Source organism: Suhomyces tanzawaensis (assembly GCF_001661415.1).
Source record: "Suhomyces tanzawaensis NRRL Y-17324 unplaced genomic scaffold CANTAscaffold_6, whole genome shotgun sequence".
NCBI classification, from domain to species: domain Eukaryota; kingdom Fungi; phylum Ascomycota; class Pichiomycetes; order Serinales; family Debaryomycetaceae; genus Suhomyces; species Suhomyces tanzawaensis.
This window is the reverse complement of record NW_017963641.1, coordinates 437,288-460,766: the sequence shown is the minus strand read 5'-3', so window position 1 is coordinate 460,766 and position 23,479 is coordinate 437,288. Positions and strand designations below refer to the sequence as shown.

The 23,479-nt window shown below is 43.8% G+C and overlaps 10 protein-coding genes across 10 annotated transcripts; 5 read left to right on the top strand and 5 right to left on the bottom strand.

Moving 5' to 3' along the window:
* Positions 1 to 74: 74 nt before the first annotated feature.
* Positions 75 to 6,442, top strand: CANTADRAFT_7362 (snoRNA-binding rRNA-processing protein; the record flags this gene model as incomplete). The annotated part of the gene is made up of 2 exons (XM_020211103.1): positions 75 to 5,477; positions 6,131 to 6,442. 2 exons carry the CDS (start codon positions 75 to 77, stop codon positions 6,440 to 6,442), a joined length of 5,715 nt encoding a protein of 1,904 aa, XP_020063003.1.
* Positions 6,443 to 6,782: 340 nt separating this feature from the next.
* Positions 6,783 to 7,424, top strand: YPT52 (Rab family GTPase; the record flags this gene model as incomplete). The annotated part of the gene is made up of 1 exon (XM_020210343.1): positions 6,783 to 7,424. One exon carries the CDS (start codon positions 6,783 to 6,785, stop codon positions 7,422 to 7,424), a length of 642 nt encoding a protein of 213 aa, XP_020063002.1.
* Positions 7,425 to 8,487: 1,063 nt separating this feature from the next.
* RPL4B (60S ribosomal protein uL4) lies at positions 8,488 to 9,576 on the top strand (the record flags this gene model as incomplete). The annotated part of the gene is made up of 1 exon (XM_020211804.1): positions 8,488 to 9,576. The coding sequence occupies one exon, from the start codon at positions 8,488 to 8,490 to the stop codon at positions 9,574 to 9,576; it is 1,089 nt and encodes a 362-aa protein (XP_020063001.1).
* Positions 9,577 to 10,105: 529 nt separating this feature from the next.
* Positions 10,106 to 10,630, bottom strand: RBE1 (sterol-binding protein; the record flags this gene model as incomplete). Its single annotated transcript, XM_020210336.1, has 1 exon — positions 10,106 to 10,630. A coding segment is annotated over one exon (525 nt), but the record flags the coding sequence as incomplete, so codon positions are not given.
* A 2,261-nt stretch (positions 10,631 to 12,891) lies between these two features.
* Positions 12,892 to 15,762, top strand: IML2 (Iml2p; the record flags this gene model as incomplete). The annotated part of the gene is made up of 2 exons (XM_020210420.1): positions 12,892 to 13,726; positions 14,186 to 15,762. 2 exons carry the CDS (start codon positions 12,892 to 12,894, stop codon positions 15,760 to 15,762), a joined length of 2,412 nt encoding a protein of 803 aa, XP_020062999.1.
* A 209-nt stretch (positions 15,763 to 15,971) lies between these two features.
* CANTADRAFT_91330 (uncharacterized protein) lies at positions 15,972 to 17,492 on the bottom strand (the record flags this gene model as incomplete). The annotated part of the gene is made up of 2 exons (XM_020211803.1): positions 15,972 to 16,947; positions 17,482 to 17,492. The coding sequence occupies 2 exons, from the start codon at positions 17,490 to 17,492 to the stop codon at positions 15,972 to 15,974; spliced, it is 987 nt and encodes a 328-aa protein (XP_020062998.1).
* An 803-nt stretch (positions 17,493 to 18,295) lies between these two features.
* On the bottom strand, positions 18,296 to 19,285 carry CANTADRAFT_7355 (short-chain alcohol dehydrogenase; the record flags this gene model as incomplete). The annotated part of the gene is made up of 1 exon (XM_020211101.1): positions 18,296 to 19,285. The coding sequence occupies one exon, from the start codon at positions 19,283 to 19,285 to the stop codon at positions 18,296 to 18,298; it is 990 nt and encodes a 329-aa protein (XP_020062997.1).
* Positions 19,286 to 19,696: 411 nt separating this feature from the next.
* Positions 19,697 to 20,683, bottom strand: CANTADRAFT_22991 (short-chain alcohol dehydrogenase; the record flags this gene model as incomplete). The annotated part of the gene is made up of 1 exon (XM_020206900.1): positions 19,697 to 20,683. One exon carries the CDS (start codon positions 20,681 to 20,683, stop codon positions 19,697 to 19,699), a length of 987 nt encoding a protein of 328 aa, XP_020062996.1.
* Positions 20,684 to 20,878: 195 nt separating this feature from the next.
* Positions 20,879 to 21,503, top strand: CANTADRAFT_284668 (uncharacterized protein). Its single transcript, XM_020208250.1, has one exon. It carries the CDS (start codon positions 21,075 to 21,077, stop codon positions 21,447 to 21,449), a length of 375 nt encoding a protein of 124 aa, XP_020062995.1. The 5' UTR covers positions 20,879 to 21,074; the 3' UTR covers positions 21,450 to 21,503.
* Positions 21,504 to 21,558: 55 nt separating this feature from the next.
* On the bottom strand, positions 21,559 to 23,031 carry CANTADRAFT_7353 (uncharacterized protein; the record flags this gene model as incomplete). The annotated part of the gene is made up of 1 exon (XM_020211100.1): positions 21,559 to 23,031. The coding sequence occupies one exon, from the start codon at positions 23,029 to 23,031 to the stop codon at positions 21,559 to 21,561; it is 1,473 nt and encodes a 490-aa protein (XP_020062994.1).
* Between the last annotated feature and the right edge of the window lie 448 nt (positions 23,032 to 23,479).

The window sequence follows — 23,479 nt, the reverse complement described above, 5'->3', positions numbered from 1 at the left end:
CTGCATATAAGTTGGATAGATCTTCTCAAATATTTTTCACTCATCTCTTCAAGACTATACCTACACATCCCAACATGTCTAGTTTATCGCAACAGCTTAAGGCGATTAACGCGATTAACGAGAGCAACGCCTCCGTTGCTCTTGACAGAAAGAGTAGGTCTAAAATCCACTCAAAGTCGCTCATTTACGAACCAAAGGTCGCTGCTACTCAGGACTACGATTATCTTTACCAGGTGGGATTGGAAGGTATCGAAGAGATTACTCAAATAGACTCTAGATTCAACAAATTCACACAAACCCTCTTCTCTGGGACCTCTATCAACTTGGATAGAAACGTCCAATCCAAAGATATAGTCGATCAGCTCAACAAGAATGTTGAAGCATTCTTGACTTTAATCGGACCATATCTTCAATTGTCACCAGCTATCAAGGCTCTCGAATGGTTGGTTAGAAGATTTCACATCAACATCCATAATGCAGAACTCTTCTTGATTGTTGCATTACCATACCACAGCCAAGGTATCTTTGTCAAAATATTAAACGTTATTCCTAAGGGGCTGTTCCCAAAAATCTTTGACTGGTTGTTGGGATACAAGGAATTATTGAAGTTGGTACCTTCAAGCTCCATATTAAAGGCATTCCACAATGATTTCGAAATCTTCAAGTTGTATTCCTTGTTCCTTATTGAGCAAATCAAGAACTCCACCATTTACAAGGAACAGTTAGTGTTTTACTTGACCTTCACTGTTCAACTCTTGGCTTCCTTGTCAAAGAAGTTGGAGACTTTAAATGAAATATACATGCCGGTTGTTTTAGAAGTTATTGGAGTCATGTTGACTCCTAAGGACTTCAAGTTTTCAAGCTCTCTCAGGCATGATATCAAGTTGACAAGTTACTCTATTATTGCTGTTCTTGGATCGATTGTACCATTGTCACACCAAGTCACTGTTAGCATAACTGAGTCTGTATTGGCTGATCCAAAGGCTTGCGAACAGGACACCATCAAGCATACTTTAATTGCTTTAGGGCAATTATGGAACTTCAACAACCAAGATGTCTCTGAAAATTGTTTCAAGCATTTGACCCCTGAGACTTTGGTAGCAAACAAGGAATTAATCTCATCCTTAACAGGAGAATACAAATTGAACAAGTTCTTGATTCAATACTTTATGGCCACTTTCCCTCACGAGGAATCATACAACGTCTTCAAGTTTATCGACTTGAACGAGTCTTCATTCAGAATAATCTTCAACAAAGTTGTTGTCAGCACCTCTGAATCAGTTAGGCTTACAGCAATCCAAATCTTAGAATCATTGTTGAAGTCCAACTCCACATTCTTTGCTGCTTCTTTAAAAGATAACAATCTCAAGATTGATGACTTGGAAATGAGGTTAATGACCACCTTGGGTGGCTCGTCAGATCTTCATTCCGACGACATCGTATTTGATGGGGACATTGAGATCGACGAAGACGAAGAAGCTCATGAACAACCTGTGGATATTGACTTGGAATCCTTAAAAACTACCACCGCCAACTTTTTCGTAGCTGGTCAAGAAGAGTTCAACAAGTTGTCGTTTGCTTTGGTTGCTCTTTTGAACTCGCAAAAGAACTCCTTTGACAAGTTCGACCAAGTTTTTGCAAGTTCAGAAGCTTCTATTTCGTTTTACTCCAGAGTGGCTTTCAGTCCATCCGTTCCTTTAATTGTCAGAGTGTCCACTTTGAAGCACATTGCTTCTCAATTAGGTAAAGTGTCGAAGTCTGCCGACTTGTATCTTTTGGTTCCAATGTTCCTTCTTGGCTTAGCTGACAGCAACAAACAAATTAGAAGCGCCAACATTGAAGTGTTACAAGTTATCAGAGACCACACCATCGCGATCCACAGTGGTAAAAAGAAGGTCAAGACTTCGCTTTACCTCGAAGACCAAATCTACGGTTCCACCGAACCAGGAAAGAGAGCTATCATTCCTCCACAAGACGCCTTATTCTTGAATGAGGTTCTCTTTAAGGATGATTTATTAGACGATGTTCTACTCGATAGCATGAGAATCAACCACATCTTATTCCTGGTTGTCTTCAAGAGTTCCAAGTCTGGACTGAAGAAGATTGGCCAATTGCTTTTGAAAACATTCATTTTAAACCAATGGTCATTGCAAACTCTTCCAATAGTTTTCAAGTGGAAAATTTGGAGCATTATGGCTACTGAAAATGCCAAGGGCGGCGATGATAGATTTTTCTTTGCCGAAGATTTGGGCGAGTATTTCAACAAGAGACAGTCACTAATTGAACAAGCAGATGAAGCCAAGATTTCATTTTTTGATGAAATTGAGAAGCCTATTGTTGGCTTAGTTGGAGGTGATCCTTCAGAGAAGAATGCCACCAAGGAAGTTTCCTGGATAATTCAAGGGTTGGAAAATCAATCTGCTAACTTGCAAATTGCCAGTAACCAAAGATTGATGCAAGTTTTCACCTGTTTCAAGTCTATTGAATCCAGAATGAGCATTATCAACAAACTCATTGAGTTGTTGACCAACGAAGACGCTATCGAGATTGATGCCATGGAAACCTTGCAATCGTTGGAAATTGACCACGAACTTTTCATCGCTGCCTTAGGAAATGTTCAGCTTAACTCCCAAATGCCCGAACAAGGAGTGGTTAAGCGGAGAAGAAGATCTTCCTCTTCTACCAAGCAGGCCATGGCTAGAGATGATATCAACAATATGGCATCCACACACTTGAAGAAATTGACTGTTATTTTGGATGTTTTGGACAAGAACTTGAGAAGCGAAGCTTCTGATATCGCTCGTCCTAAATTATTGCAAGCTTTATTCAAGATTTTGACCGATTTGGATTACTTGGGCAATGATGGTAACTTACCAGTTCTTTATGCCCAGGAAACATTGGCTTCTTGTATGTTCTTGAGTATTGTGAAGATGAAGGCAAGTGCTCAAAAGTACAACTTTGATTCCAACTCAATCAGAGCCGATTTGATCGTTAATTCAATTAGATCTTCCCAGTCACCTCAAGTTCAGAATAGATTGTTGTTAGTGATTGCGGAATTGGCCTCTCTTGCGCCTGAAATCATTCTTCATTCTGTTATGCCAATTTTCACCTTCATGGGTGCTCATACTGTTAGACAAGATGATGAGTTCTCCAACTCGGCATTGCAACAAACCATTGCAAAGGTTATTCCTGCTTTGGCCGCTAACGGTTCCTCTTCCATAACTAGCGAGATCGAATTTTTGTTGACGAGCTTCGTGGCCGCTTTCCAGCATATCCCAAGACATCGCAGGGTCAAACTCTTCACTTCTTTGACGAAGACTCTTGGATACGATAAATCGTTGCACGCTTTATTATTTTTGGTTGGTCAACAATACGTTAACAACTACAACAAGAATAAGGTTACCGAATGTGGTGCTATTTTGGAATTCACATCTTCATTCTTGAAGAGTTTCTCCGCTGGCGAACAATTAGAAGGTATTGAGAGATTCTGTGAATTATGGGATCAAATTCCAAGTGCTCAAATTGATCCAAACTCTGACGAATATACCAAGTTAAGTACCAGAAGTATTTTTGGACTTTCTATCTTGTCATTGAATGACGAGGGCTTATCTGTCATGAAGAGCCAACTCTTGAAGTTTATTGGAACCGTTTTGACCAAGGACAACCTGAACTACAACGGTGCCTCATCTATCAAGATCAAGGTTGCTCTTGTGTTGTTAGATAACAAGGTCAATGAAGTTGAGAAGACTAGAGTTTTGGCAGGATTCAGAAATGTCACTTCCTTCTTGTTATCATCTTTGGATGCTTTCACCAACACAACCCCAGACAAGCAAATTACATCCAATTTGTACGAATTGTTGGCTAACTTCTTAGACTTGTTACCATTGAATTACTTCGTGGATTCTATTCTCGACTCATTGAATGTTGACAAGATTTCCGATTCTTTGGCTATTAAGGTTGCTCGTAATTTTGCTGTCTTGTCGGGTACTAAGTTTGAATCCGAATTAAACGGAAGCAACATTGATGAGGTTCTTCAAGTCAGTATTTTAGAGAAGTTGTTACCAGTTTTGATCCATGGTATCAAAAAGAACACTGATATTGAGTTGCAACAAGCATACTTGAATGCTTTCGCAGTTATTGTCAACAAGTTTGGTCTTGCAACTAAGGAATTGTTCAATGCCACCAACTCTAAGGTTTTGATTGATTCTTTGAATCCTATCACTTCTTCGAATGGTTTATTGAGTGAACAACCAGAATTGATTATTTCTTCAGTCAACGCCATTACCGCAGTTGTTAACACTCTTGGAGTCAAGACTATTGGATTCTTTCCAAAGATTGTTCCACCAGCACTCAAGATTTGGAAGTCTACCGTAACCAGTGAAGATGAGGAAGGTGCTAGATTGATCCAAGCTTCTATTATGATCTTGTTGTCATGCTTGATCAAGAAAATCCCTGCCTTTATGGCCAGTTCTTTGGACTCCATTTTGATTACAATTTTGTCCAGTGACTTGATTGATTCTTCTATCAGATCCAACGTCTTGGGATTGGTTGTGGACCATATGGACTTATCTGCGGTCTTGAAATCCTTATGTAACATCTGGATTTCGAAGAATTTTTATGAGAATCACAATGCTGGCAACCTTGGTTTGTACTTGAAGACATTGGAATTAACCATTGAAAAGATTGATAAGAAGTCAGCTTCCAACCAATCTACTTTGTTTATGAAGTGGTTGATCCTGGCCTTTGAGTTCAGACATTATTCTGAGTCTTCTGGCAACAAGTTCGACAACAATACCATCCACAGACTTGAAAGTTCGTTCTCCACTTGTGGTATCAGCTACGTGATGAAATTGAATGACAAGAGCTTCCGCCCATTGTTCGCCAATTTGGTTAGATGGGCAGTTGATGGTGAAGGCTCGAACTTGAAAAACACAGAGGTGTCTAGATTATTGGCCTTCTTTAGATTCTTCAACAAGTTACAAGAAAAGTTGAAGAGTATCGTGACATCCTACTACTCGTACTTGTTGGATCCTGTATCCTCCATTTTGACCAGGTTTGCCGAAGACAAATTGCAAGAAACAAACCTCAGAAGAATCATCTTGAACTCTTTGACATCTTCTTTCAAGTACGACCAAGATGACTACTGGTCGCAACAAGGTAGATTTGATAGCATAAGTCAACCATTGATTTCACAACTTGCCAATATCGAAGAAGGTATTGGGAAATACTTGGTTAAGTCTATTTCATCATTTGTTAACAATGTTGCTTCTGAAGAGTACAATGAAAAATTGGTCCATAGCTTGATCAAGCATATCTCCAACGATGGAGATGCCACTTCCAGATCTAAGATCTGGACCATCCGTACTATGAAGAGTATTTTCCAAAAGATGGGCGAGCAATGGTTAACCTACTTGCCTACTTTGATTCCATACATTGCAGAATTATTAGAAGATGACGACGAAGCAGTCGAAATGGAGGTTAGAAGTGGACTTGTTAAGGTCATCGAAAATGTCTTAGGTGAACCTCTCGATAGATACCTTGACTAAACTATGTAAATTAGCAAATAATAAATTAATTATCCATGAAGCAGCAACAGAATGCAGCCCAATAAGCTAAATAAAATGGTAGGTTTCCTGAGAATAAGCAAAAACCAACTATAAGTTAAGGGCCCGAAATAGGGCAGTTCCTTCAGTGGAAATCACAAATCAAATGGACGGTCTATACCCCAGGTCGTGCGCGCCTAATAGTGGAAAATTCTACGTGCTTCTACCACTCAACGAAAACCTATATATCATCGAAAGTATATCCACTATCAAACCACAACTGAAATGGTACGTATGCTCGAACGATGAAGTGGCGGCAAAGAAAGCTATGCGATTTCACCTCCCAATATGAAATCTTCACTAGATATGCTTTATTAGTGACAGAGTATGAATTAGTGGGACATTTGTCAAATGAACAGGAGCCTGAGGAGTATCACTAGGTTCACCGCTAGGGTTCGTTTCTTCCTTACTGGTGTGTTGGTGGAACATACTTGAGGGGGGTGAATTGCGTTCCATCCGATTGCTTCCGTACAGTTCGTTCACGTTCTGCCCCAAAAGGTCTATCTTTCAGATCATACTAACATTAGTCCTTCTTAAAGTCCGCCCAATCCTTAAAGCCATTGTTTGACCGTGTCTTGGTCCAAAGATTGAAGCCAGCCACCCAAACTGCTTCTGGTATCTACATCCCAGAAAAGAACCAGGAAAAGTTGAACCAAGCCACCGTCATTGCCTCTGGTCCAGGTATCACCAACACCACCACTGGTGAGGTTATCCCTACCTCTGTCAAGGCCGGAGACAAGGTTTTGTTGCCAGCTTTTGGTGGTAACCCAGTCAAGATCGGAGAAGAAGAATTCTTGTTGTACACCGACAAGGAAATCTTGGCCAAGATCGAGAACTAGATGATCTATCCCGATACTTCCCATTAGAACCCCTGTATTAGTGGGCCCGGTCTTGATCCTTCTCTGTCCTTCCTGTAAATATACGCTGATAATGCCTAATCGTAGTCTCCTGCACACAACCCCGTCATAAAAACGAGTGGCCATTCGTGGCCACACCTATCACAGCCGTAATACAACAATCGGCTATATCTGTATCGGTCTATTGCCATTACACTAGAAAGCAGCATACCAGCTCTATTGATTTACTAGCAGTACCCAAGCGAGGTTAATCAGTCTCATTATCTTACACATCATTGTTTAACTACAGTCTCCACACATAGGACCATACGCAAGAGTCAACATGAGTCAAGGAAACTTTGCCCAATTCAAGCTTGTTCTCTTGGGAGAAAGTGCGGTTGGAAAGAGTTCTATAGTCCATAGATTCGTTAAGAACACCTTTGATGACATGAGAGAATCAACCATTGGTGCCGCCTTCTTAACCCAATCCATAACCTTACCCGAATCTAAAACCACCATTAAGTTCGAGATATGGGACACAGCTGGTCAGGAGAGATACAAGTCGTTGGCCCCAATGTACTACAGAAACGCCAATGCTGCACTTTGTGTTTACGACATAACCAGCAAGGCATCCCTTATCAAGGCACAAGACTGGATTAAAGAATTAAAGAAGCAAGCTCCTGAGGGCATAGTAATCTCGTTGGTGGGTAACAAATCCGACTTGACCGAGAATAGAGAGGTCGAAGAGGGAGAAGTTGACGAATACATTAGACAAATGACTGAGGATGGAAGTGTGATCATCACCTCAGAATGCTCCGCAAAGACTGGTGACGGTGTGTTGGATATTTTTAATAAGATTGGCAGGGCTTTGCCCGTTGAAGAGGCAGTTGGGGGAAACAGATCCAGACAGGCAGGAAGAAGACCCGGTGGAGTGGACTTGGGCAGAACAAACAGACAGCAGACCCAAAGCTCTAGTTGCTGTTGAGCATTTTCCCTATTCCTGGCAGTGTAGCGATCCATACTGAGCCGGCTTATCCAGTCATCCTATGGTCATTTATTGGTCATATGCATCTCCTCACTGAGCCTAGAGTAGGATAGGCCTTTCCAATACCTTTACCTACTCAAATTGTTGCACTTTTCATATAATGACATCATATTTATATACTTTAGTTCACTAATCAATGTTTATCAAAAGTAGGGATGTATTAGTGGGGTTCCGCATATTGGATCTGTTCGTGCCCGTGCCCTATCATCATCATCTGGTGATATTGTCATTTTATTTGGAAAGAGATGTCATGATAAGGAAGCAAATTCATGCTTACATTCAATGATATGGGTACCAGATGCAAAATAACACTTGTGTTTGTACGTTTTACAGTAACAACCGTTGTGATTTTATATATTTTTGGTTGTAATCTTTCATTTGTACAAAACAAGAACTTGCAAACTTTGATAAAAATAACCAAAAGACACCCAGTTTGACATTGGTTGAATAGGAGAATAAGTTACAAATGGTGAGTAACTAATGAAGTCCTTGATACTAGACCTTTGCGGTAGACTGATTGTGGAATAAATGCTTGAATGTCCACCAGCTGTTGGTTTATATTTACGCCCTCCTCCACCTATCTGATCTCTCTCTACAAGTTATATGCTGTTTATAATACAACTTTCCGCATCTGATATGTTCGTACTCATGTTCGGCCTAGTGTAGAATGGAGTCAACCTCGTAAGGTGTTAAGTTCGCAAGTGTTGGTTCCACTACAAATGCACATTAACTGTAACTACAAGGTTAAACCAGCTGAATATCTTACTTAAGCCTCTTGGAAACCTTAAACAGAGTCTGGCTTGCCTTTTAAGCCCACCACATCACCCTTCTACCGTCTAGCACCGAGAGAAGGGACTGCATACAGTATACAGCACATCTCATCACGAGACTGCAGCCTCACCTTTCGAATCCGGGTAATTTTTCACCCTGCGCACTCGCTTCGGTCTCGATATATAAAGAAAAATTTTTCACCACTGAAGTTTTCTTCTTCATCATACACACAATGTCTCGTCCACAAGTTTCCGTTGTCTCCGCTAAGGGTGAACAAACCTCTACCCAGCTCCCATTGCCAGCTGTCTTCTCTGCTCCAGTCAGACCAGACCTTGTCCACTCTGTCTTCGTCAGAGTTAACAAGAACAAGAGACAAGCTTACGCTGTCTCTGAAAAGGCCGGTCACCAAACCTCCGCTGAATCCTGGGGTACCGGTAGAGCTGTTGCCAGAATCCCAAGAGTTGGTGGTGGTGGTACCCACCGTTCCGGTCAAGCCGCTTTCGGTAACATGTGTCGTGGTGGTCGTATGTTCGCTCCAACCAAGACCTGGAGAAAATGGCACGTCAAGGTTAACCATAACGAAAAGCGTTATGCCACTGCCTCTGCCATTGCCGCTTCTGCTGTCACTTCTTTGGTCTTAGCCAGAGGTCACAGAGTCGAACAAGTCAAGGAATTGCCATTGGTTGTTTCTAACGAATTCGAATCCGTCACCAAGACCAAGGACGCTGTCGCTGTCTTGAAGGCTGTTGGTGCTCACAAGGATGTCATCAAGGTCATCAAGTCCAAGAAGTTGAGAGCCGGTAAGGGTAAGTTGAGAGGTAGAAGATTCACCCAAAGAAGAGGTCCATTGGTTGTCTACTCCCAAGACAACGGTATTGTCAAGGCCTTGAGAAACGTCCCAGGTGTCGAAACCTCCGACGTCAAGCACTTGGGTTTGTTGCAATTGGCTCCAGGTGCTCACTTGGGTAGATTCGTCATCTGGACCCAAGGTGCTTTCGAATCCTTGGACTCTGTCTACGGTTCCGACTCCACCAAGTCCATCAAGACTGGTTACACCTTGCCATCTAACATCATCTCCAACACCGATGTCTCCAGATTGATCAACTCTGCTGAAATCCAAGCTGTTGTTAGACCAGCTGGCCAAGCCACCCAAAAGAGAACTCACGTCTTGAAGAAGAACCCATTGAAGAACAAGCAAGTTTTGTTGAGATTAAACCCTTACGCCAAGACCTTCGCTGCTGAAAAGTTGGGTTCTGCTAAGGTTGAACAAAAGAACGTCAAGCCTTCTAAGGGTCAATTCTCCCAAGTCTTGAAGAACTAAATTTGATCTTCAAAGATTAATACCACCACACTAATTTGTATTGCGCTATTGAATCTACAAATTTTGAACTTAAAAAATAATTCTATTGTAATGTAGACCTGGACGTAAAACTGCAACAACTTTGCTGTTGCTTATTCCCGCAAAAATAAATCTTTTTTGACAGTAATAGCAACTTTATGCTGAGTGATAAGCTATTAACTCGGAGATATTTCATCCCATTTAATAATATCACTTGCGCTGGCTTGCCTATTTGGTGATTGCTTTTCATATTTTTTATCTGAATCCAAAATGCGAGGTGCGTCTCGTAAAAACGCGTACCGGCGACGCAAATCGTGTATTGTCTACCGGTACTTGCGGAGTAAAATACCGATGAAACTCTATTTTGAATTTCAAGACTCAGTTGGTTATTTAGGTTATTCCAACGGAAATAGCCAATAAGTGGAGTAATACACAGCAGATTTTACAAGAATATTTTGAGTTTCAAATTTCAAATTTCAAGATTCTACTATACATTGTCATTATTATTTGGCTAGATTAATGGTAGCACGTTTTCGGAAAAGAAGGACTTGCCGGTTCTTGGGTCAGTTCCCACAATATTACCTCTGGTTTCACTGTATTCACAAATGGTGTATTGTCTCCAAATGTTGTTACATTGGACTCTGGCACATCCCACCTTGGTGGTGCCCTTCCAAACCACTTGGGTGAAGTGACCGGTTTCTTCAGCGAATACTGGGTTGTTGTAGTTGTAATCCTTAATTTCGTCATACCAAGCATCGACAGGATCAGCACCACCAACGTAGCCAGCAGCCAAGTTTTCACCGTATGGACCATTGGAATGGATCAACTGAACGTTGTCACACGAGAATGCTCTTGCGGCGTAGTCGTGGGCGAAAGTGGCTAAGCTGTCGTCCCAAGCCAAGCTTGGAACACCATGGAGAGCTCTCTTAATGTTGTGTTCCCTGAGAATAGCATTGTTGAACTCTCCATCGTTGTAGATGTTGCTTGCACCACCAGTACTGGATGGTGCGGCAGAAGTAGTTCTGGTAGAAGTGGCTGGAGTGGTTGGTGTGGTGGATTGGGTGGTTCTTGTAGAGGTGGAGGAGGTGGTTGGGGTAGTAGAAGAAGTCGATCTAGTCGAAGTGGCAGGGGTAGTAGAAGAGGTCGATCTAGTCGAAGTGGCAGGGGTACTTGAAGCACTTGAAGTCACCAAAGTGGTAGGTACACTTGGGGAAGGAATCGAGGCTGTCGAAGTAGTACCAGCCGAAGAGCTAGGAGCACTCTGGCTTGATGGAACTGCCGAAGAAGAAGCGGAGCTTGCCACAGCGGTGGAAGAAGTAGCGACGGAAGATGGAGCAGCTGCAGAGCTAGTCTGTTGGGCGGAGCTCGAGGCGACCGGAGATTGAGTGGATTGAGCGGAAGAGCTTGGAACTTCTTGCGAAGGACCAGCTTGTCCACTGGTAGGAGAACTAGCTGGAGTTGTTGCGGTGGAGGTTTGGGTGTTTGTACTGGTTCTGGTGGCAGTTCTTGGGTCGTACTCAGGAACGCCTGGAGGAGGGCCCTGCACGGTTTGAATAATTGTGTGGACATCCACGATTGTGCTGGTAGTGACTGTTTGGGTTACAGCAGGAGCTGTGTGAGTCCTGGTTATAACTGCACCCATGGCAGTGGACGATAAGAGCAATGGAAGGACGAGCTTCATTGTGAGTTGTGTGATGGTAGCTTTGGACTAAGGAGGGACTGCTAGCAGGTAAGGAAGGAAGGAAAGGCAAGGCCGGGCTAGTAAAGGATGGAGAAGCGAGGCTCGGAGAAAGAAAGACTATGGGTAGGGTATATCGTAAATGAACATTGAAGGGCCGGGGATTCCCCTTATATAACAAAGTGTGGAGGCTGGAGACAATTACTGAGCTAGATCGGCGACGTACCCAACTATTGCCTGATAGAGGTGCTTACAAGCACAAGTAAGATTCCTATTGTCCGCTGCATTATTTTAGCGGCAATTCTGGCCTTGCAGCACATTGTCTGCTGCTTTAGAATATACCAGCTGGTGAGGTCCAATGGATTTGCGGCCAGCCATGTTGCACTTCCTAATTGGGCCGAGAGCAGCCAGTTTGAGCAGGAAAATATTCTCTAGGACCAATTGGCACCGCGCAGTACAGTACATGGATTAAGATCTAAATCCGGAGGGGGCGGAGGTAGTTGATGGTTGGGTAGAAGTGTTGGGGTGGAGGTAGCTGGGTAGAGGTGGTTGGGCGGAGTTGGTTGGCTAGGCTGGATGAGGGCTACAGCAGTGCTGGCAGGGTGATAGCCTGCTGGTGATGGTCCGGGCAGGCTGACTAAGGCCGGCCGCTGCCTCCGGCCTATGCTTGACAAGAATCGTGCAGCGCAACGGGCAGAATCTTGGCTCAAAAAATACGGCCCACAGATGCGGCGTCTGAAAGGGATAGCCCAGCAGCCTCGTCCGGTCTGGGCTGGCTGGTAGGTCACGTGTTAGATGATATTCGCTGGCACCACTGGCTCCTAACGGACCAGCCCCATCATGTGGAATTAGCAGGATACGCCCCGCACGTGATCCGTTCTCTCCCACCTGGGCAGTCCAACTTGATAGTGCTGGTGGCAGGCCGGAAACAGCTGCCCCAAGTTGCAGATCTGTGCCAGCGCCAGCTGCACTCTTCTGGTTGGTACTTCTTCCCTTGCATCCGTACCCCTAACGTCAAAACCGTTCATGCACAGACCGCATCTAAAACCAATTACCTTCAAGTCTACCGTGGTAGGGGCCCAGAGGGATCACAGTGTCCTAGAGGACGCTAGCAAGGTCGTACCGGACCCACTCGGCTGGTTGTATCACGTCGCTATTGGTTCGGTTACGTCATGTTCTGGCGAGAGTGCTCCCCTCTTGTCCTGGATGTAACCTGTAAGAGATAGGAGATCATTTTGCAGCTTACCCCAATTATATTACACGAACCGTCACTTCCCACAAGCACACCAACACACCGGTGGAAAATCGCTCACCACCGTCCACGCCGCTGAAAAATCGGTCTCTACCTACACCTACACCTCCGTGGTTCCTATCTGCTGGATCCAAGCCCAGTCTACCGTGTTTGTGCCGTGAAGACTCGAGTTGCTCCAAAAACATCTTGTCGAGTGACGTGTCGGATACCTCGTTTGATCTGATCTGCTTAACTGTTCCTTCTCAAAACACCACGCTATACCAGCATTTACATATATAGCACTTCCTGCTCCCCTGGCTCCTCACACGCCAGTTATTTATCTCCAATAGTGTCCACTCGCGTCTTCGAATAGCCCCACACAACCACCATGTTCAAAGGTCTCCGCAAAAAGGCGTCGATTCTATCATTGTCTTCCACCTCTTCTGCCAGTACCCAGAGCACCCAGCAAGATGGCGCTAACTATCCCAAAGTTCTCAAAGAAGTTCAGGATTTTGAGGTTGCTCTCAAGGCCATGGACTATTTGCTTGATGACAGATCCGACGAGGGAATAAAGCTCCTCAAGGAGTGCTCCGAGAAGAGTGCAAGGGATCCAAGCGATCAACCTGCTTCCATCTACAATTTGGCCTTGGGTGTCATGGAGTTTATTGAGGCCACCTTGGGTTTCGAAGCCGATTTGATGGAAAGGGCCCATAAAACTTTATCATCAAGTGAAACTGCTTGTTTGGCCAACTCAAAGTACAACACCAAGCACCAGTTAGCTACCTCGAATATTTATCCCCCTGGCACGGAATTTCAAGTGACTTACGCCGAGCTGACTTTGTTGAACGCGTTGATCATGCTTTTGACCGAAAATAACGGTGTTTTGGAAAGTGCAAAGGCCTTGTATAAATTGAGAAAAGCATATCAAACTTTGGATCATATTTTCAACAAGGTGAAAGAGCTGGAATCTTTGTTCAATGAAAATTTGGAAAGAATTCGTAAGGAGGCCGCGACCAACCCAAACTCGGCCAACCTTAGCACAGTTGATCTTCCTGGTTACAAGTTAGATACTGAATCTTCTGCATCACTTCCCCAAGACCTCAAGTTGATGAAAGAATTGGAAAAGGTCTATCAAATGAGAAAATCAAGAGTCGAGGGAACCAACTTAGGTAATCATACAGGACAGGTTGACTTGTTTCAACAATTAGATCATTCTTCAAGTGGTGCTTTGTCTAAAAAGAGTAGTCAGTTCTTAGACAAAGTGAGTTACTTGCCGGGATCCGAATCTTTAAAATCAGCCCGGTCTTCCCCAAGACCAGAAATTGGACTTGGAAACGGACCTAGACCAGTTAGTCCTTTGCTCTCCAGTCAGAACTCCCAGTTTGCCAGGGAAAGCAAAGACAATTTGAATATGCTGGTTCCTGCTCAAATTACACCAAGTCTTTTGAGATCGAGCCCCATGTCCAATAACGATGATGATGACGATGAATTTCTTGATGCCGTCGAGGAGCTTCCAAACGAGATCCACCAACTTGATCTCCGCGGTAATAATGCTACTTTGTTAAATACATCCGTCCTTTCAGATCCATATTCTGGTTCCATTAATGGCTCTAATGGAGGATATGATCATGGAAATTCGACAATTTCAAATGACACATCCAATGATCTTGGCCTTGCCAAAGATTCATTTCCATCAACTACCTCATCAATGATTTCTACCTCCTCATCCTCAACAGCTCCTAAGCACGACAATCATCTTCATGTCTCTACAATTGACGAATTTATTCATTCAGGTGTTCAGCTCTGCTTTGGTATTTTGCAAGTTGTTCTTTCGTTAATTCCTCCAGCTATCGGTAGAGTCCTTTCTATAGTTGGGTTCAGAGGTGACAAAGAAGCAGGTTTGAAAATGCTTTGGAGAACAGCAATCACTTCAAGAAATATTCATGGTGAGTTGGCATTAATGACATTGTTGTTTTTCTACGATGGCCCTGTCCAATTTATTGATTTGGGGTTCCAATTACCTAGCCAAAGAGACGAGAACATCAAGAATGTATTATCAATTGAGCAAAAGACCACTATTTCTGATTCGGAACTTAACAAGATTCTTCAAAATCCAACTCTTTATACCCCTCAATTACTCACTAAGGTGAGAAAGTTCTTCCCTCATAATGCTTTATGGATTTTGCAAGAAGGAAGAACATTGGCAGGTCAAGGAAAGCTCGAACAAGCTATTCAGGTTATGCAAGATTTCACCGATAATCCAGAAAACAAGATTCAAATGAAGCAGATCGAAGCGTTACTAGTTTTCGATAGAGCTATGTTGTATGCTTTCCACCATGATTTTGAAAAGGCTGCCCGTGATTTTATCTACTTGATTGACATTAACTCCTGGTCTAAAGGTGTCTACCTCTTCATGGCAGCTTCTTGTTATTTGGAGCAGTACAGAATGATCAAAATGGGTTTAATCGAAGTCAGCGAAAGCGAGAAACCTGAAATGTTACAGAAGTTTGCCGATCTCGCCAAAACTTATTTTGACTTGGCCCCCACTTATGTTCCTGGTCATGGTATAAATGCAACGGGAAAGAAGGGAGGAATTGGTGGTGGAAATAAACAGTTACCATTCGACAAGTTCTTGCTCAGAAAACTAAGACATATCGAAGCCAACCAAAAGGCTAATCCTGACCTACAATTTGTTGACTGTATTGGTACTTCTCTTATCCATGAATTAATGTATTTCTGGAACGGGTACAACAGAATGACTGAACGGGAATTGAAGATTTCATTGAAGTTATTGGGTTATTCTGCACCAAAGGAAAAGGAATATTCTGCTAATTCTGATAGTGCTACCTACTACAAAATTGACGAGACCCTTGACGAGGCTATGATTAGAGCATTCTTACAGGGTATTGCCTTGAGGGGAATCGGAAAGGTGGCCGAGGGATTATCTCTTTTGGACACTGAAGTAATTGGAAAGTATGTCATTTCTGAATATCCTCAGTTTAGATTCACTAAAATGACTTATAGTCCATACTTATATCCCACTGCATTGAGCGAAAGAGCTATGTTTGTTTGGACTTTGAGAACATCAATTGGCGGAGAGCTTGATATCAAACAAGCCCTACTGGAATGCAAGAATTGGTTGAAAAAGGGAAGTGAAGTTGGAGACGGAGACTATGAATTGAGTAATAGAACTGGATTCAAAATTAAGGCTGCCGAGGATAGCTTGGATGAAATCGATCGAAAAGCAAATAAACATTAGTTTTCGATTTTAACTCCTTTCTTTGTCGAGTACTACAACCTTCTGATTGGTCTTTCGATTGATAGACAAACGTGCCAAGCACACCCTAGATAGTATATATGTACCTAAAATTGCATCTCTGATTTTCAAGTTTAGTAGGAGTCTACTACTCACCAAGTGTAAAATGGCAGGAGGTTCAGATTAAGTGTCGTTCTATGATTTGAAAAGTCTCAGTTAAAATAAGTATCCACCATTGCATCTGCCACATTGAAACCGAAACACACTGTAATCAACCACGCAATTCCCAACAATGGCAATACACCAGCAAGCACCACCGTTTGGAGTGAGCCAACTGGATCAGTACCATTTCTTTGACCGGGCAATGAGCTGAAACCGTAAAGACTCATGACGAAATAGTATCCAATTGATGCAAAATATAAGGTGTTCCCCAACAATAAGGAGATAATGGAACCCTTTATTCTCAACAATGGGAGCAACAAGAATTGCAACATGTAGAGCAAACACCATATGATCAAGAACGAGTTGCAGTGGATATCGAAGCAGAAGCCCCATTCAATGTACCCATTTGAGCCAGAGGCTCTAGTTGCGAGTCCTCCTCTGGTGAATGGGTTATTTCTCAAGAAGTCACTGTTATACAACCTGTTGGTGAGGAACCAGGATACTGTTGCAATAACCATCCCGGTTAGATAGAAATCCACAACAACCATGTAGAGAATCAATCTCACGATATCTATGACTGTCGGAGAGTATGCAATACCCCATGCAATTGCACTAATGCACAAAAATACAGTGAGAAGAATCAAGAATGAAGGATCATCTCTGGTGTAACTGAATTTTCCACCATTGGTCGTTTGCTGTTTGTAGTAATAGTGTGAACGGTACATTTTCTTTGGGTTGATGATGAGGTGGAAGATCTCCCAAATTGCGGTCTCAAAATCTAATGTGGTGGGTTTGAATAGTCTCTTGAGCATCTTGCGAGCAGCATTCGTGGCTGGATTTCCAGAGTAGCTGCTTCCAGTGTAGTTGGCATGAGCACCTCCAGCGAAACTTGATCCACCAGCTGTGCCTGTGTAGCTGCCACCTGCAATGCTTCCACCAGCTGTACTACCTCCGCCTCCTCGCGAAGGACTTCCGTGAGGCTTCACCTGTGGAAATAGGTCTTGTGTACTGTAAGGTAAGGAAGATCTATTCATGGGGCCATGGGTATACGAGGGTGTTGATTGTGGAGACTAAAAATACCGTATCACGTGACCTATTCAGACAAGATAACTTATAAGTGGGTGCTCCTCAAGTCCGAAATGAAGGAATAACACAACGAAAGTGCTGATATGGCCTGCATTGGAAAGCAGCGAGTCTTGTAATTACTGGTGATTTTTCTCGACATGTCTTAAATCACCAAAAATTTGGATTTAATTCATACAATCAATTAAGTATCCTTGACATTGAGCAAAACATTTTTATTCTCAAAAGCTCCTTATTTGAAGAAAATTCGCCCAATGGAAGTAAGAGTGCCTTCTTGTTGAAGACTATACCTATTTACCGTGGTAGCAATATGTACAGAACCTGATTACGTAATCGCCTCACGTACAAAACCAACCATCACGCAACCTACGCTTACAATCCAACTATGTCAGCTCCTAGCAATGGCACCACCAGTGCCACTCAGACAACCACAAACGTACATCCCATACTAAGGTTACGAACCCAGCCTGAAAACACCTCACAGACATCCCCTCCCAGCTCTCGTTCTCGTCCTGGAGTTAGGTGGAATGATGATGTGGTTGATAACGAACATTTAGACAAGAAGAAGTCTAAGATATGTTGCATCTTTCACCCACAGAAGGAGTTTGGTGAGCTGTCTGATGAGTCCTCAAGCGACTCTTCCAGCGACTCTTCAGAAGATGAGGATGCCGCTTCGAGGCCAGAGGACGTCTGTAGCCACGGACACCATCATAAGAAGAGGAAGGACAAGAAGTCAAAGCCAAATGCATATGAAAGGCAGCCCAACTATGCCAACAAGTCCAAGGCTCCAGCAAGCAATGATACCTCATAGATCATGAAAGGGAGCAATTCAACCGTGGAAGATCTTATCTTCGCAGGTGTCTATATTAACGAAGCTCAATTATCTACTACGACTTTGTCCCACAACTTCTAGACTCAGCCATTTTAGGAGAGTCTGTGTTCAACTACTGCACCCAACACATATCAGCTCAGATATAAACATACCCAAGGCAGTTGCAATTTCAAGCTAGCTACATATACACAGAAAATTTCCAGCAAGATTGCTTCACGAGATGGCCGCTAGAAGTATGGTATTTTGCATTGCGAAGGTATTCCAGAGATTCAGAGTGTTTTAAGGAACAGACTCTTACGGATACCTATGGATCATAGGGCAATTCAATTAATTAGTAGATTATTTATTAAAATGTGTACAGTATGTGGAAACTTCATGAAATAGTCTGCCTAGGCAAAAATTCACATTAATCAATCATAATTGTACACTGATACGTTGCACAGAACGGGAATTACTGTCCTAGGTGAATTCCTTGACGTTCTCCTCTAAAAATTTCCAAGCCTTATCATGATTAGCAGTATCAGACTTGATGTCTTCTCTGATCGTGCCTGGAACACCAAACGCAATAGAGTGAGTGCCGTTAGTAATATCTGGTGAGAAAGCTGCGTACAACTCGGTGTATGCACCATATCTTTGATTATAGAAGAGCAACTTCGACAAGATCTTGACAAAGAGGCCTGAGTCTCTGTGCAAGTCAGACTTAAGCAGCCCTGGGCAAAGAGAGGAGCTGATAACATTGGTGGCCTCAGGATGTTTCTTTGGCCAGGTTATCGATTGAATGATATTGAAGGATTTACTTTGAGCGTAAAGTAAAATTGGATCAGTACTGTCTTTGTTATCAACGTCATCCCAGTTGATACCACCCTTTGGAGCCCAGAATTGAGAGGAAGACGCGACCCAAACGATTCTCGATTCACCCTTCTTGTTGGTTTTCGAGGTTTTGATCAAGATGGGATCTAACAATTTCTGGAGAAGGTGAGGACCGAGGGCATTGATTCCCCAATGCAGTTCATGACCCTGGGCGGTAGTCTGACCCAACTCCTTCAGCATATAACCGGCATTGTGGATAATAATATCCAATCTATTTTCAAGAGAAAGGAACTTCTCCACGGCTGGCTTGATGGTAGACAAGTCATTGAAGTCAATCTGCACAAAGCTGACATCGGTACTCTTCTTCTTGTATTCCTTTGCTACCTCCTCCTTGAGCTTTTTGATGGCAGCGAGCGTCTTAGCTTCATTTCTGGAGAAAATGTAAATTTTGGCGTTGGTGGAACCGGCCAACGACTTGGCTGTCTCGTAGCCTGCACCAGAACTTCCACCGGTAATGATCACTACCTTTCCATCAAATGGTGGGTAATCCTTCTCGGTGAAGGTTGGCTTTGGCGCCCAAATTCCGTGGAAAAGCGCCTTTCTGTCTGCGAGAGTTAATTTAGGAGCTGGATATGGCATTGGTATTATGAGATAAGTATTGGAGATACTTTATTGCTTTAGAGAATCAAGAAAAATACTATGCTATTTAAGCAACTAGGATATGAACATCCTGGTTGGAAACGAAGTTCGGAACGGATGCTGCATGATACCCGTGTTCCGGCGCAAGTGGTGTTAACAGGTGGTGGCAGAAAAGTTTAAACCTTGCCATCTCTTTGTATTCATGTGGCGCCTTAGAGAGCCTGTTTCGGGGCGTTTGAACGGCTATTACTAAGATTGAGCCTGAGATTACTAATTTTTTAGCGACACGACGGATATACGTACAACCCTTGGATAAGGAGTATTTTAATAATTAGACTATATAGTAGAATTGAGCGTGGCATTGCTCTAGCCAGCGTGGGCAGGTCAATGATGGTTAATTTTTTTCTGTGGCTAAATGAAGTCCTGGACGTGCTGCTCTAGTAAGTCCCAAACCCTTTCATGATTGGCTGTGTCTGTTTTGATATCTTCTCTAATCATCCCAGGAACGCCAAAAGCCACAGAATGGGCCCCGTTTGTAATCTCCGAAGAGAATGCCGCATATAATTCGGTGTAAGCACCATATCTTTGATGGGAAAAGAAATGTGACATTAGCTTGACGGCGAAACTGGAATCTCTTTGCAACTCCGATTTTAGCAGTCCCGGACAAAGAGACGAGCTGATAACATTGGTAGCCTCGGGATGCTTTTTAGGCCAGGTAATCGATTGCATGATAGTCATAGCTTTACTTTGACCGTAGATATACTGGGAATTGGTGCAATCTTTGTTATCAATATCGTCCCAATTGACCCCTCCTTTTGGGGCCCAAAATTGGGCTGACGACGACACCCAGACGATTCTAGATTCACCCTTCTTGTTGGTCTTCGAGGTTTTGATCAAGATGGGGTCTAACAATTTCTGGAGAAGGTGTGGTCCAAGTGCGTTTGTCCCCCAGTGAAGCTCGTGGTTCTGAGCAGTGGTTTGGCCCAAAATACTCAGCATAACACCGGCATTGTGGATAATAATATCCAATCTGTCCTCAAGAGAGAGGAACTTCTCCACGGCTGGTTTGATGGTAGACAAGTCACTCAAATCTGCTTGAATGAAGTGCACATCAGCCTCGGACTTGCCGTATTCCTTTTCGACCTCAGCCTGTAGCCTATTGATAGCAGCAAACGTTTTTTCTTCATTTCTGGAGAAGATGTACACCTTAGCGTTCGTAGAGCCGGCTAAGGACTTGGCAGTCTCGTAGCCTACTCCGGTATTTCCACCAGTGATGATCACCACCTTTCCATCGAAAGTTGGATAGTCCTTCTCGGTGAAGGTGGGCTTTGCAGCCCAAAGCCCGTGCAAAAGCAGCTTTGTTTCTGAGAACGATAACAGGGGAGCAGGGTAAGACATACGGAGTGAGCGATAACCAGAGGGCGGAAGATCGTACGGAACTCCCACACTATTTATGTAGGCAGTATACGAACGGATGTGGTTTGCATGGATGCTCCGGGCCAGTTGGGTGGTGCAGTTAGCACCCAGTACCAAACTGAGTCACCGATCTTGGCTGCAGCATCTCTCCAGTTAAACAATGTGGCGCAACGCCCTTGCGAAGATAGTAGGAGAACTCCGGCCGTTGCGAAGATTGATCGTTTAGAGCACCGATGAGCCCTCTTTGGGATGAAATTAAAGTATCTGGAAGCGATTTTGGGGCCAAATAACTCCTACAAGTCCACATAATACTAGCAAACATTCAGAGTGGATGGGGTGGACATGACTAAAAGGGAGACCAGACCATCACACTATGGACTCTGGGATGCATCCCGGGTCGGATACAATTTGGCATCCGGGATTTGGATGTGGTAATGGTCTGTGGAGGATAACTTGTGGGTCCGTCTCCGCATCCGCCCCATTATTTCCGCATCCGAAGCCGCCATCCGTCCTCTGCATTCACGATACGAACCCAAGTAGTGAGACCCCACCCGCGGGTCTTGCTTTTGGTGCTAACGCAAGCGTTAGACGTCTACTATTCCACTATATTAAGTGTAGTAAGGATGTTTCTGGAACTTTTTGCTTCCCGGAGCCACTTTGGCACCAAATTCTAGGGTTGCACTCAGGAGTGCACAGTACCTACGGAACCAATGATAGCGCTATTTTTCAGAATTCAACTACGTGGTGATTCACTGGTGTCAAACCACCCAGGCCAAGAATCCATGTTTCCTGCATCGAAATGCAGGCTTAATTTAGTCTATGCTTTTATCCCTATGCTATGCACATTATATACAGTTTTATCCTCTTAGTTTGACACCCCGAGCAATTGCCGCAAAATCGACATTGTCCATTAATTCTTCATTACTGGTCCTTCTGATCCCACTAGTGCCGCTCTCGCTGCCTTGGGACGATGGTTCGGCCACTGCAGAACCGAAAAATTGACTGATTTCCGAGTCCCACATAGTCTTGATGATTTCGTCCTTATTCTCAAAATTGAGGGGTGGTTTCTCCTTGTAGTCCGAGTTGGGGCTTATCCACCCAAAACCCTTCAGTTTGGCCAGTTCCAAGCGATTGATGAACCCCAAAACAGCAGTATTGGCTCCAATATACTTCTTCATCGTGCTCATATGGGAGTTGACTTTGCTTCCGAATCTGAGCCTAATCGATGTGTATTGGGATGTGATCGTCTCGCTTTGTATCCTCATGCTGTATGAGTTCAATACAGAGGAGGGGGCAGGCAGATTTAGAGCGGAGCTCAAAGGTCCAAGACTGTTGAGAGTGGAAGAAGAATCAAACGAGTGCAATTCTTTGTAATCGAGGATCTTTTGCTGAGTCCTATTCAGCCGAACCCCCTTAGACGAGGAAGGACTGAACTTATCCACAAAATTACTTTGGAAGTCATTGATTTCATTCAACATATCCTGGAAATTATTGAGATCATTGGAAAGATCCATTTGGGTGTTGCCCACGGGGGATTTCCAGTTGTCCACCTGGGGCTTGTTTTGTGACAGACCATCGCCGTCGTCCTCTTCTTCCTCTGTATCGGACTCACTCTGGTAATTGGAAATGTTACTAGACGACATATGTCCTGATAGAGACTCGTTTTCGGGATCCCCTCCAGGCAACATGGGCACTAGTGAGTGCATACTGGCGTGTGCCATATTCATGATCTGGCTCATTCGGTTGAAGACCGATTTGGAAGACCTGGACTCCAGCACAGTAGTCAGTTCCGTGTGGGTTTGCGAATTTTGATCGAGCAAGTTGTTGAAAGAGTTATCTGTGGCTGGGGTAGCGGTCATTGGCATATGGAAGTCGGGTCTTCGGATGTTGTACTGATCCTTTAGCACTGTTAGTGGAGATACACTGTTATCGTCATGGGGAATGTTGGCAGTACTTGTTTGGATGACACGAGAGCCGTGCATACTGGGCTCTTGGGCAGGGGTGTGAAGATTGTCGGAGGGATGAATACCAACAGAGATTCGGGGTGGATTGGAGCTTCCTTCCTTGGCATCCTTGGCTTCGCTTGCCGTGTGCATCTGAAACGAGTGCCATTTGCGAAAAGCTGGTCTCTCGGGCCCTGGGCCATGTTCAGTCATTGGGATGTTCTTGTTCAGGAGGTTCTGGGACGATACTGATCTCGCCAAGTTGGATTTGCGGTGATGGTTTTGGCTGATTGCCGTGTGAAGGAGGTCCAGGTCTTTGGAGTATCGCTTCTTGGGGTCCTGCCTTAGTCTGGATCCACTCATCTCACGAGCACGTCCGTGTGCCATCGTATCCCTACTGCTGTGCCGGCTTGATGGTGGGTGGGAAGTCCCGTGTCGGCTTTGGGTTTCTCTACCCCTCTCATCAGAAATTTCAACGGAGAGACGACTTGGTAGATGGGGCTGCTGGTCGTTGACTGCTGGCGAAATCATGCTAATATAGCTTCAAGACTACCGCGGAGGTGAAGTATTTCGCAGTATCTATCGAGATGGGTGTGTGAGCTTTGTGGTGGTTTAGCAATGTTGGTTACACTTCAGAAGCGTTCAACAAGCGGATTTGGCACAAGCACAGTCCTCAAGTCCAAGCTTTGTTGAGCATAAAATTGCATGGATGTTCAATTGGAATCGACGCAGCATCTTATCAGTCCGGCCATGACACAAAATCACTTAGATAAGAGATTGGCAGGGATAAAAGATCGTTGAGGATCTGACACAGGAACTGATGTAGGGCGATCCA